General features: G+C 38.6%; 1 protein-coding gene across 3 annotated transcripts in view; it reads left to right on the top strand.

The window, feature by feature from the left end:
- Positions 1-14,647, top strand: part of Immp2l (inner mitochondrial membrane peptidase subunit 2) — an 835,428-nt gene that overhangs the window by 70,140 nt on the left and 750,641 nt on the right. For all 3 annotated transcript variants that reach the window (XM_051175064.1, XM_051175066.1, XM_051175065.1), the window contains exon 4: positions 4,131-4,234. In XM_051175064.1, the coding sequence (XP_051031021.1) occupies positions 4,131-4,234 (104 nt within the window). The remainder of the gene's footprint in view (positions 1-4,130; positions 4,235-14,647) is intronic.

The raw sequence follows: 14,647 nt of genomic DNA, 5'->3' as shown, positions 1-14,647 counted from the left end.
GTAGAGTCTGTTCTTATTTAGGGGTTAGAACAAAGAGGGAACTGGGAAAAACATACACACAAAACCTATAATTAAGATTGTCATGTAGGATATATCATGACAATTATTGCGATGATGACTATGGTCCAGGAGCTGATACAATCACTTTAAAGAGTTACCTCAATATGGTGATACACACCTTTATTAATCCCTGCACACCCAGGAGGCAGAGGTTCCAAGCCAGCCAGGGATACAGAGTGAGAATGAGAGAAAGAAGAACATGAACTCACTAGACAAGAATATTTTTTTAAAGCTCATCAGAATGCCTGGTTGTCTTAGAGAGCAAAGCATGGTGAATGCCTAGCAGGTACTGATCACCATTGCTTATTAATTAGGTACTAGTTATTAATCACCATCATTTTACTAGTGTAGAAACTCATGGTGAAGTTGAGTAACTTGCTCACAGTCACATGGCTGGAAAGCAGTGGCATCCTTTGGAGTTGGAGGTGAGATACTGGTTAGTGTAGATGGATTGTGAGTCAAATGTTAACTGTGCTTGTAATATGATGATGTACCATATATGAAAGCTACCATGAAGAGACAAAAGAGAAACACCATGTTGCCTGGTGATTGGAAATAAAGAAATCACTAATCTCAAGCTGGTTGGTTGCAAAAGTGGTAAATGGTTCAGGGCAACCTAAGGAATAAAACACTGTTTGGTAGAGAAGGACAAGTTCCATTTTAGCCATATTGTGATTTGATGTCACATAGTCAAGTGAGGTAACTATTAGGGAATTCAGAGCAAAGGAAGGTGGTTAGGAGTTATGCAGATACAAATGATTGGTGGAGTCTCCAGTGATAAAGTGTGCTTCCCCCCTACATAAAACTGGAGAGTTAAGAATAAAGTCATTCTAAAATCTCTGCATAAAATTACTACATCATTTCCCACATGTGCTTTAAAAGATATCTAGTAGCAAATCTAGGAACCCATTTTATATTTTTGTGTCTGTGTTAATTGTATATGCATATACTCATGCTTGTGGCATATGTATGTGTGTGTGGGTGTGTTGTGTTGTGTATGGAGACCAGAGATGGACACTGGCAATCTTCCTCAATTGCTCTTCACCACTTTTTGTTTTGAAACTGGGTTTCCCTGTATAGCCCTGGCTGGCCTGAACTCACTATGTATATCAGCTTTCAATAAAGAGGGATCAGGAAGATCGAATTTGGGAAGAACAGAGAAGGAGAGCCAGAAAAGATATACTTAATAGAGGGAACCATTATAGGTTTAATGAGAAACCTGGCACTAGGGAAATGTCCAGGGATTCACAAGGATGACCCCAACTAAGAATCTAAGCAATAGTGGAGATGCTACCTTAAATGCCCTTCTCCTATAATGAGATTGATGACTACCTTAAATGCCATCATAGAGCCTTCATCCAGTAGCTGATGGAAGCAGAAGCAGAGATTCACAGTCAGGTACTGAGCCAAACCCCTGGAATCCAGTTGTAGAGAGGGAGGAGTGATGAGCAAAGGGGTCAAGCCCATGCTGGGGAAAATCACAGAAACAGCTGACCTGAGCCAGGAGAAGTTCACAGACTCCATTCCATCAGCTGGGGAACCAGCAGAAGACCCAACCAGCCCCCCTGAATGTGCTGTCAGTTTGGGGGCCTGGGCAACCAATGGGATCTCTGGCAGTGGAACCAGTATTTATCCCTAGTGCACTAATGGACTTCGGGTACCCATTCCCTATGGAGGGATACTCTCTCAGCCTAAATACACTGGGCAGTGGGGTGAGGGTAGGGGGACTAGGCCCTGCCCCAAATGATGTGTCAGACTTTGATGATCCCTCATGGGAGGCCTCACTTTCCCTGGGGAGTGGATGGGGTGGTTGGTGGGGGGGTGCATGGGAGGATAGGAGGGAGAAGGAATTGGGATTGATATGTAAAATAAGATTGTTTTTAATTTAAATATAAATTCCTTCGGCTGTTGCCCTGTTGCCTTTCAAATGCTGGTATTAAAGTTGTGTGCCACTGCATCTGACCTTTTTTGTTTTGGTTTTTTTTGTTTGTTTGTTTAAGTTTTTAAAATTGTGTCAGGGGCCCTGCAAGCCCTAAAGCTTCAGGGAAACAGTTGGCATGAAGTGAAAAATGAAACTTGGGACTGCACTTGGGTCTGACCTTGTGTTTTAATTTTCTTACCTGTTTAATCACAGTAAGACTGTGGAAAATGTCTCCTTGTGACAGTTATAACAACAAAGCTCCAGGGATGGCTACATCTAAACTCCCTTGCAAAGCACACCTCTATAGCAAAGCACCTGTGACCTTCACCTTAAGATTGAGTTCTTTTGGCTGGTAAATAGTGCTCAGGGCAAGGGCTAAGGTGGAAGGATTTGTAATAAGCAGAAGGCTATATTCTATTGATGAAGAATACAAAATACATGGGATCTCCTTCATAAGGATGAGTTCTATTCTCTGAGAAACAAAGCTCAGGATTGGGGCCGAAACAATATTCAAGATTTGGGGGTATTCAGGTGAGTGGTGGCTCCATAGAATAACAAAAAGATCACCAAGTTCTTAGACAGCATCCACTCCAGCCTTCCAGTTGAAAAGGCATCCTTCCCTTCCCTTGAAGAAGATAGGTCTGCATGTTTAACAATTCCAGTTCTTCCAAGGCTTTCTCAAAGCTGTGCCTCCTACAGTTTTAGACACTATATTTTTATCATAGCCACCCCTCCCACAGCATCTTCTAGATCCTTCCTTCCCTTCCTTTCTACCCACTCAATTTTATATCTAAAAAAAAAAAAAAAAAAAAAAAAAAACCAAAACTATCAAGTCCAGTTTGTGCTGTTCACGTATCTGCTCAAGCTAAAGCCACACAAAATTCCAGATGGGAATTAGGTCCCACCCTCAGCTGGCAATTGGTAGCTGTTACAGAGTTTTCTTTTAGAATGTGTCCCCTTGTAGGTCAACCACACTCTAAGGGATGGGTATACATTTGCCTCATTTTTCTGAGGCTGGATCTGTCATTAAACCTGGAGCTCACTGATTTGGCAGGGGTGGCTGGCCAGTAAGTCCCAGGGGTCTGCTCCTTTACCTCTCAGGAGCTGGGGTTGCAGCAGATGTAGCTATGTCTTTTATGTGGATGTTGGGGTTCTGAATTCTGGTCCTTTGGCATATGCAGCAAGCACTTTGCTCTTGAGCCATCTGCATAGCCCTTGATTGCAAGGAACCTTAAAGAGTTTGTCACTGTCGTTTCATGGCTGCCTGGCCCTTCCTGTTTTTCCTTGCCCGAGCCTTGGTGGTGTTTCCTCTTGCTGTCATCATCAGCCTTGAAGTGCAACAAGCAGCTCAGTTCTTGGGAGCCTTTCCTATCATCACAGAAATTGCTGCATCTCACATTTACATTTTCACTTGGAAGTGGAAACACTATTCTTTGTTCTCATTCTTTACACCTCCTATTCCATCTTGGACTTGTTATTCATGTACTGTGTTGTTGTCCCATCCAAATAGCATAGCTTTTTTTTTTGTGGCTGGGTGAACTCAGTGCTTCATTCATCCTCAGGCACAGCCAGTGTTGTCTGAACTCTAGGAGGAAGGCCACATACTCACCTCAGATTGAGACCAGGGCCTTTGGTACATGTGCTTGGAAAAAGAGGGGTGGGAAGGTTGGAGATATACATTTTAGTGATTTTTCCATCCTTGTCCTTTCTAATCCTTCATATAGATGTTTCCTTGGTTGAAACTAGGTTATTTCCTCTTTTTCTGTAGGTCATGATGATTGGGGAATAAGTCCCACCAGTATATTGGCCTGGCAAGATTAAGTCTATCTTTGCACATGTTTTCATTCTTCATAAAACGCTTTCGTACTTCTTTACTAGAATTTAGTAATTCATTTCAGTCATATATTCTTTGCAAGTATATTGACTATGACAGACTATTGATATTTAATTATTTATTGTATTTCTTTTGGAAAAATCCTAGTTAGCCTGTCTGAAAACCCATTTGTTCTTACTTCAGAATTGTAATTTCTTTGAAAAGTACAATAGTAGGATTTTAAAAATTGGATTCTGCTCAAGCTATAAAGTACACTGCAGCATAAAGATTGATAAAAATTACAAATAATGAAATGTAGCTCTTCTTATTTTGTAGCCTTCCTTGAATCCTGGAGGAAGCCAGTCCTCAGATGTGGTACTTTTGAACCACTGGAAAGTAAGGAATTTTGAAGTACAGCGTGGTGACATTGTGTCATTGGTGTAAGTAATTCAGAATCTTACTGTTTGTATTTTTATTTATCTGGATTTAACTGATAATTTACTGCTGTTACTATTTGGCCAATTATGAAATGAATGAGTACATCTTAAATATAATTAATATTGACATATAGCAAAAAGTTTTTTAAACTTAATATATATTGATTGAATGACATTATTTGTAAGTTTTGTTTAATGAAATACTGAGTAGAAATTATTGTATTATTGATCCAAAATACATGCTTTTGATATTATTTTGTAATATTGTACAATTTTGCATCTTGGTCAGCAAACTTTAGTGCTTGTTTTACTACTTTTGAAAAGAAAATATTCTTAGGAGATGATAACTATGATAATTATGGCATTTGTGTATGTGGGAAAAAAGTTTGAGAAATCAGGTTTATGGGCTTTTGTTTGCATCAAAAGATGGCGCTGTTTCTCTGTAAAATATTGTGACTGGATGGGAATTAAAAATTGTATCCCAGGTGTTGGTTGGAGAAAAGGACACGGTGACATGGTGGATACTCCTGCATGTGCTTGAGTGCTTTAGATTCTAAATTTTTGTTTGTTTTAAGAAAGAAATCCATAGAGTACAGACTGCAGCCAAACTTCCTTCATTTATTCGGGCTGCAGCTGTTGTAGTATGATGCGGTAAGGTGGAAGTCAGTGTGTGGAGCCACAGTTGATGTAGTGGATTAATTGTTGCTTTTTTTGCATGGCAGTAAAATCTTCTATTGAGATAGAAACTTACTATTTCCCAGGCATTACTTTTCCATGAGCTGCAATGGTTTTTTTTTTTTTTTCTTGTTGGATGATAATTTTAATAGGTAAAATAATACAGCATTAACTTGCTCCATGCTGATTGTTTTGCTGCTGGATATAGATATTCTGTAAGTGTGTTTTCTTTAAGGCTTACAGGATGCATTTGAAACCATGTTAGCTACATCTGTTAATAGGTAATGAAATGTATTTGAGTAGAATTTGATGGCAGATAGCCAATGATGGGTTTGAAGTCCTTCTGAGGGTTTGAGTATTTCTTTAATGTTAAATGTTAATTTACTCTTCGGAGCATACTCTTACTTTGTCATTCTGAGCACTGATTTTGCTACCTCCTGATAAGCCTCTCCATGTGGAATAAGCCTATCATGTGTACATTGTTCTTTTACCTTTGGTCTGACAAGTTTACATCCTCACTTAGTTCTTGACGAAGAGGATACTCACCCAAGAGAAAGAAGTCATGTAACAAGTGGACAGCTGTGCAGCTTTCTCCCTCTAGGAAAACATGCTGGCTATCTCTAAGCAGGCAAATTTGAATAGGTAATTGAAAACTGTGAGATGGCTCCTTGAGATTCAGGGTTGTGAGTTCATAAAATACCCTGACATATCATGATTTATTTCTAAATGAAAACACAGCTCTTTTAGGTAATTGCTATAGTGATTGATATTTATTATACAAATTAATTTAAATGAACATTTATATTCAAATTGGAATTGTTAAATTATAGCTATTGCAATTGAAATACTTTTTTTTTTTTTTACAGGCAGGGTTTCTCTGTGTAATAGCCCTGGCTGTCCTGGAACTCACTTGTAGACCAGGCTGGCCTGAACTCAGAGATCTGCCTGCCTCTGCCTTTCAAGTGCTGGGATTAAAGGCGTGCACCACCACACCCAGCTGGTGAAGGGCATTTTTAGCAGTCAGTTAAGTGCTGTATTTTTGTCATGTAGAGATGACACAACTTCATTTCATAAGCTTTGTCACTAGCAGGCCTCATGTACATAAAACAATGCTTAGTCTTGGGATTATGTTACTGATCAACTGGAACTGGAATTACAGGTGGTTACGAACCTTCGTGTGGGTAGGGAACTGAGCGAGAGTAAGTGTTCTTAATTGCTTAGTTTTGAGACTCTTGCTTTCACTGAATCTGGGGATCTCTGATTCAGTGGTAAGTAGCTGCCTGGCAAGCCTCAGTGACCCTTGTGCCTCCCCGTCTGCAGCACTGTGATTGTAGGCATTGTCACCATGCTCGTCGTGTACGTAGGTACTGGAAGCTGAACTCCAGTCTTCAAGTGTACTCTCTTCCAGCTCCTGGAAAATAATTAGCTATCATTTCATGCTTAAATTGATAGGGTTTATATACCTCAAAAACTAGTGAGAACAACAATTTCTATAGTATAACTTAGATGTAAGATTTCTAATAAATTCAGTACAATGAATGTGAGTTTATGTTTAAAGCCTGAAAAGTAAAGGTAGGCTGAAAGGGCTGAAGTCATTGTGGACTTAATATAGAAGATATTAACCCTTAGAAGCTGAAGTAGAAAAAAGTTGTAAGTTTTATACAACATGTCCCAATAGTGTGTTTGTGTGTGTGTGTGTGTGTGTGTGTGTGTGTGTACAAAGAATAAGGTTAACTCTGTGATAACTGCTTCTCAGAGAAGAGTTGACTGCATGACCTTGACTCTTGAGCTTGCTTGTACTTGGCCTTCTGTTGCTGTTATTAATGAGGAAAACATTAATGTTATGGGAACACAAATCACAAGTGAATAAATGTACCGTCTGCATCAGAATGAAATACTTTCTCTATTTACCATATCTGAGAGCTAATTCACATCACAATGATAAATGACATAGTAGGGCAGATTGCCTTCTGTTGCATCGGGTTTTGCTGAGAGCATGTTGACCAATGCAGTTTCTTAGAGCTTCAAAAGCTGGTCTAAGGAGGGAGCAGGCATGCACTGCATATGCCTCGTTACATCTCTTCATCTTTTTCTGTCTTTTTCTTTTTGAAGAGTTGGTCCTAGTGGAGTTATTGTTTAAGCACATGATTCAGTTATGTTAATTCAAGAGGAATATTTACTCAGTCCCATGAAATGCTAGGCACAGTATCATTTGCTGTCATTAAGTCCTCAGTATTACTGACTGTGTAGGTAGCACTGTACTCTCTTAATGGATTTGCAGTCTAATAGTAGTGCTTAAGGTGGATTTTCTATACCTTGAAATTGACTTTTTATTAACCTGTGTGATGCCCTTACTAAAATAGGCTTAACGTAAGAACCACAGTTTTTTTCAGAAAGAATATATCACCTAGCAAGTCCAATGGGATAGAGATATTCTATAATAAATCTTGACTACTCACATTTAATGTTTAACTGTTTTACTCTGGAATCAGATTAGATGTAAATAGTATAGAGAATTTCTTCTACCTCTCACAATGCACATAAAACCTTACATAATCAAACTAATAGTATATTTATTAAAAGTAGGGAATAACATTGATATAATATCTTTAACTATATATGCCTTATATCATTCACCAGCCTTTTAACTAATAATCTTTTAGGCTTCCCTGGCCAAAGCATCTTGTATTTCATTTTAACTTTCATTTCTCTTTGGTCTTCTGTAGTCTATGACAGTTCTTTGGTGATTTTTATCTTTATGAAATGAACACCTTTGAAGGTTACGGACTAGTTGTTTTTTTTGGAATGATACTCTACTATTACAATTTTCAAAGCTATTCTCCTTTTGAATGGGGATGGGAAGTTGTTGAGGAAGCCATAGCAGTGGTGACAGATGAATGAAATGGAGACTCAGGCAGAGAAGGCAGTGTGGCCAATGAGAAGAGGTTAAGATGAGGAGAACTTATTAGAGGTTCAGTTTTTTAGCTACAAGGTTTCATTTTTTTTTTTTTTATGTTTTGGTCCTACAAGCTTAGATATTGACTAAAAATGGGTCTGTGGCTTCTAGAAATAATCTAAATCTCTAGCTGCTAGGAAACAAGGTGTGGAAGCTGTGCAGTTTGTGGAAAATGCCAAAGAGTGTAGCAGAGGTGGACAGGAAGGAAGAAGGGCCAGATTTCATATTATCTTAGTTAGGGTTTATATTGCTGTGAAGAGACACCATGACCATGGCAACTCTCATAAAGGAAAAAAACATTTAATTTTCGATGTCAAACATTTTCAGAGGTTTAGTCTATTATCATGGAGCAACATGGTGGCATGCAGTCAGACATAGTGCTGGAGAAGGATCTGAGAGTCCAACATCTTAACCTGCAGGCAATAGGAAGTGATCTGAGACACTGGGTGTAGCTTGAGTATGGGAGACCTCATAGTCCACCCCCACAATGACACACTTCCTCCAACAAGGCCATACATACCAATAATGCCACTTCCTATCAGCTTATGGGGACCAAGTATATTCAAACTACCTCACAGATGTTGGTATAAACTACTGGAGTAGAAGGTTGGTGTGAGGGATTTCTCACATGAATCATCTCTGCATTATTCTAGCCATTATGATAAGTGCTTAGATGTTCATTTCATGCTTATAACACTGTCTATAGGGAGTTGCTTATAGCATCATGGATTTCAGAGCAAGCACATGGCAATGAAGAGCAAAGTGAGACTTGACTCTGGGTTTACATGGTGTAGACCTGTATTGTTTGATTTCCAGGTCCACGTAGCATGAAATGTTCGATGGGACTGTTACCATTTGTGTAAATGATAATAATTTGGATATTTTTTTAGCTAAATCAATGCTTTATTCATCCCACTTATTTATTTTTCCTTCTAAATGTAGAGAATTTTAAATTGCCTTTGATATTCATTCTGATATTTATTTGGACAAAGCTAGCTTTAAACCTTTGCCATACAAAGTACTGTTTCCCCTAGATTATGTCTCAGATGACTTTGTATGGTACCCCAAAGTCTGAGGTAGAATCTAGGAAGGTTAGTGCTGTAGCAAAGGCTGGCTCTACAATAGGTAAATCTCAGACATTGGGGAGAATGTTAGGTTTTTCAGGCCCAAAGACAAGCCATATAATTTTAGTATTGGCTGCTTATTATTTTCAGTCATTGACTTAAGCATTCTGTATTCATTTTATTGTATTACTTTGTTTTTCATTGCTGTGAAACAGCTTCAGGGAGGAAGGACTTTATTTGGCTCAAGGTTTGTGAGGATCCATTATGATGGGAAAAGATGGCAGCTAGAACTTGGGGATGAGGCAGTATGAGCTTGCTTGTATTTGATCTGATCTGACTAGAAATAAGACTAGAAATAAGCTCTGTCCCTTAGTGACACACTTCCCTTCTCTAGGTGTCACTTTCTGAACTTTCCCCAAACAGCAGCAGCAGCCAAAGACCAGGTGTTTTAAAAAAGCCTGAGAGGAGCTGTTTCATATTCAAACTATAGCAGTCCTTGTAAAAATTATCACAGGAGGGTAATATTATTATATCCAGTTTATAGACAAGAATATTGTATTGTGGTCTACAGGGTGTAAGGACAGAGTAGGTAAGTAGCAGGGCAAAGGTTAGAAGTGTGATACACAAAATCTGTTCACTTAAGCATCATATTTAAGCATCATGATGCTTCTCTCTCTCTCCCCCCTCCTCCTCCCCTTCCCTCCTCTCTCTCTCTCTCTCTCTCTCTCTCTCTCTCTCTCTCTCTCTCTGTTGTAAGGGTATAGCTGAACAACTTACCAATTCTTGGCAAAGAAGTCACAAACACCGGTGTGTATACATTTCTTTCTTTATTACTGTTTGTGAAGCAAACTTTCTATATGATGATTTCTAAAATGTAGTCTCTTTATTAATAGTCCCGGGACCTTATTATGAGCAGAGTGTGGAAATAACTTCAACAGCTGGCTTGTGACGTGTTAAATATTGCCACTTTCTGACAGATGGCCAAGGTGGTGACGGCATCTCCTGCTGTAAACATGAGCAGAGTTACCGAGTTGAGCTGGAGAAATAGACAAAGTAGAGGAGATAGAGCCTTTGGGGGAAGGAAACACAGAGATAGAAAGGTTCTCATTTTCTTGTGTCTTAAGTTCTTGTAAATCTTTAAAGGTCCCTTGACCTAACAAGAGAAATTAATTGGAGCTTGCTAAAAAAGGAAAGTCATGCTTTTAAACAAATGCCTAGAGACATAATAGGGCTGAATAATGACCTATAATTGTATTAAAAGCCAGTCATTAGTTGAGCTTGGAAAATATAACTGCATATACTGATCTGTTCTACCTGTTGTTGTTCAGTCTGAATTTATTTTAATCTAAACCAAATCTTTTTTCTCAGTTTGAAAGTAATTTTGTCCACACAAAAAGGCTACAGCTTGCAGAGCCAGACTACTAGGGTGAAAGGCCCAAGTTTCCAGCTTTATTGGTAATTGACAGCAAAATGCTGTGAAGTGGAATCCTATATCTCACTTGATTTTAAGAGATCAGTTCATGGCACAATACATTACCCATAGTAATTTACTGTCATTACTAAGTATATTTGTAAATGATAATTTTTCTGGAAAAATTATGTGAGGTGCAGCATTGTTGCTGTGATTTGGTATAGATTTAACTGATTTTTTAAAAAACTGTTCGTGTGCATACAAATTGCTGTTTGTAAAGCTAGCATTAATAGCAATTTGTTTCCTTGAGTAGGATAAACTGCCTATACAATGCTTGTACATTTAATTATGCAATAAAAACTTTTTTTTAACTTCAGAGACAAATTATAGCTCAAAATGTTTGAATGATCATAAATTTCAATTTTGAATTATAGAGATTTTATGGTAGTGTAACTATAGGAGCTATCCATAGCTTCTGTTCATCCAATTTTATTAACTACATCTTATGAGAGAGAAATAGAAGTTGTCAGAAAAGGAAGTTATATAGGCAACGTTCTATGAGATACTGCATATTTATAACTGTTTTTGTTTGCATAGCAGAATAGTACAGTTTGCAAGGACTCTGTCACTTAATTTAAAAAGGCCACATGCAAGACAGCATTATGGAGGAACTCCAAGTACACACTATATGTTACATGTAAGGGGATGTTGAGGACCAGCATATTGTAAATGATTGTGTGTGTGTGTGTGTGTGTGTGTGTGTGTGTGTGTGTGTGTGTGTGTGTAGGCCCAAAGAGGGTGTTGGATTTTTTTGTACCTAGTTACTGGAGATTGTGAACTACCTGATATCAATGCTGGGGAGTGAATTCAGGTCCACTCCAGAGTAACAAATGCTCTTAACCTCTCAGCCATCTTTCCTGAATCTGGGGAGTAGCATTTTGATTTAGTTTAAGTAATAATGAGAACAGAATTACAGTTTTTAAACAGTTAGTAGCAAAGGTATCAAGCAGAAAATATAGCTGAAGCCAAATAAACTGTGCTGTAGGCATGCAAATTTATCCTTTGTACTTTTGAAGCCAGTAGTAGGTTATGGAGCATCTCTAAAAGTCGGCCACTAAGATTAGTAAAGGACTGATTTCCAATTCTGGATTTATTATACTAGTATATTTCAAAATAATCCATTTTAGAAGAATGAGAAACTGCATTGTAGGCATTTGAATATACACAGAGCATGGGTAAAAATTTGAGAGTGAAGGAAACACATGGATGTGAGCCCTGTATTTGGTATCATTTCCCTTTGGTTCTCTCAGTTAGTACACATTACAGGCTATCAAATTAGGAAGCTAAGAGTGATAACCAAAGTAATTAGATGCTGGCAACATTTAAAAAAATATTTATTTTACATCCTGTGTGCAGTTTCCACTCTCTCCTTTCCTCCCAGTCTCTCCTTCCTCTCTGTTCCCAATCCTCAATCCCCCTTTTCTCTGTTTCTGTTCAAGAAAGGACAGATCTTCCATGGATACCAACAAAACAAGGCATATCAAATTGTAGTAAGACTATGCACCTTCCCATGTATTAAGGCTGGATAAAGAGACCCAGCATGATGAGTATGGTCCCAAAAGCCAGTGAAAGAGTCAGAGACAGTCCCTGTTCCCACCGTTTCCTAACACAAGAGGACCCACAAGAGAACCAAGCTACACAACTGTTACATATATGCAGATAGCCTAGGTCTGTCTCATGCAGGCTCCTAGTTTGTTATTTGTTAGTTCAGTCTGTGTGAGCCACTGTGATCCTAGGTTAGTTGATTCTATGAGTTTATTTGTGGTGTCCTTTGTCTCTTTGCCTCCTACAATCTTTTCTCCTCATTTTCCGCAGGATTCCCCAAACTCCATCTAATGTTTGGCTATGGGTCTCTGTATCTGTTCCCATCAGTTGCATGATGAAGCCTCTCTGATGACAACTGGGCTACCACCAATCTATGAGTATAGCAAATTACCATAAGGCACTATTACATTGACAGTTTCCCCTCCAGTTATGTTTGGATCTGTCCTAGGTCTCTGGCTCATCCAGCCTGTGGGTCCTGGTGCTTGAGGCAGTGTCTGGGTGGACTTACTCACCTAACACATTTAAAATGATGAATGAATGAATAATTTTACAAGAAAATCTGGAATCCCACAAATGGAAACTATTGCAAACCCCTTTTGAATAATGGTTTGCTAGAGAGTTGGAGCCATGAGAGACGATACTACTAGAATGTGCAATAGGAAGTATGTATTCATATGTGGAGTGGCGAGGGCAAAGACACAGTGAGTGCTTTAGCTATTGTAGTCACAAAGCTGACTTCCATCTAGTTGGAGTCCCAGAGAAAGGGGGGAGAAGGATTGTGGAAACAATAATGTGTGAATAGAATAAGGCCAGTGTTAGGAATTTCATGATAACCGCAGAGCATTGAGACTCAAGGATGGTGGGGAGGAGTTTTCTTTGATGGAAGCCCTAACTCCCATCCATTTTCTACTTTGTGTCCTTAAAAATACAAAACAAAATAAAACAAAACAAAAACCCAAACTATAGAGTCCAGTTTGCACTGCCTATACACTCATGGGTGTGGGGCCATCTACTAGAGCTTTTACAATTTCTTCTGTCTTCTCGATATTACTATCTTTCTTGTCAACTTGAGATGCACTTCCCACTAGCAAACACACTGTCCACTTGTTCTTATAAAAGAGCTGTGCCCTGGTACATATTCTGTTTCAGGGTTCACACTTTGAAACTGTGGAGGGAATCTTAAACCTACACTTATACATAGGTTCATATGATCCAAGGTCAGTAGTTACCCTCCCAGTTTTCCTTTTCTTTTAGGAAAGGACACTCTGTTTGCTGTGTGAAAGTGACAGTTGCTAGAAAATGTGCCTGTGGCTGATAAGAACCACGGGAGGGTTTAGAGCAAGAGACACCAGAGTTACAGGAGCTTTGGAGCTCAGGAGAAAATATCTCTTTCCAAAAGCAGAGGAATATGCCTTTAAGAAAATGTTTATTTCCACTAATGAGAAGCTTCAGTGACCCGTATTATGGACTGTTCTCTTTTGCATAATGTAGTGACAGATTTACTCAAATCCAGAGCCTATGTTAATGTTTACGGATGGCACAGCTGTAGATTTCACTTTATTAAAACACATATGGATGTTAAAACTGCTGATGGAGAGGCCGTCTCAGTTTGGTCTGGGTATGGATATGCTAATTATAATTCAGCTTTCTGTGCTTTTAGAGGTCATAAGTTACATGGCAAAGATTTGTGTGCTTGGCCAGCTGAAAAGTCACAACCATTCAATAGGAAACAATTCAGTGTGTCTAGTCTGTCGCACATACATCTCACCATATAGTTAAACAAGAATCATGGAAACATTCTAGGCTTATTAAAAATGCATCATTCTATGAGAGGATGGTTGAAGAGCAGTTAGAACATGAAGAAGTCAGGGAAGCTGTATTCACAGTGGCAGCATGATAATATCTGAGTTAAGGAAGGGAAGGGCTGTTCTTCACAGAATGGATCTGAATTTGCCCAAAAAGATTTGTAATAAATCAAGGGGAGAAGTCAGTTAATAAAGAAAAAGGACCAATTGTCAGCAAAGGAGGAGGGTGTATTTAATGCTTCTAAATGGAAGGTTAAACTGCTTGGGTGAACTTCAGTTTAACAAAAAGGAGAAAGCAATATGGATAATTAGGAAATAATAAGATCATACTGGAAGGCAGTCAGAAACTTGCCTTAGGTGTTAGTGGAACATTAGCTAATGCACTCACCCTCCTGAAATGCTCTCTGAATATTCACTTTTGCTCTAGAGATGGTGAAGGCCATGCTTCTTGCTTTTGAGGAGTCCCATCCTCTGGAAAATTTATCATATTATAGTTTTAACTGGCAACAAATACTGAAATAGAGAAAAAAGAATTTCTTGTGCCCAGGATTTCTTTGTCCTGCTGATCAGTTCTTGAATTTGAGTTTGTTTTCCTCCCCTGTTTGGGTGTAGCTGCTAAGAACATCAGCTTGATGCATCCTTAAAAGGATTTGACCTAGGAGACTGGGGCTCATCTATGTGTCTCTCAGCTCAGGCATGATTAAAAACACTTAGGTTAAAGAAAGTATAGCCTAAAGAAAGGTTTTTGTTTTTCCTTATGGTTATTTAAATATTCCACAGGCATATGGTTATTCCAGCACAAAAATCATGCAGATTGATATTTGGATATGTTTGCAGTTTGAACTTTATGTTCCTATGAACTTTGAATTATGAGAAGATTTTGGGAATTGTTTCCAGAAT

The sequence above is a fragment of the Phodopus roborovskii genome, unplaced genomic scaffold (genome assembly GCF_943737965.1).
Source record: "Phodopus roborovskii unplaced genomic scaffold, PHOROB, whole genome shotgun sequence".
Classification (NCBI taxonomy): domain Eukaryota; kingdom Metazoa; phylum Chordata; class Mammalia; order Rodentia; family Cricetidae; genus Phodopus; species Phodopus roborovskii.
Note: the sequence above shows the minus strand (reverse complement) of the source record. Positions and strands in the feature narration are given on the sequence as shown.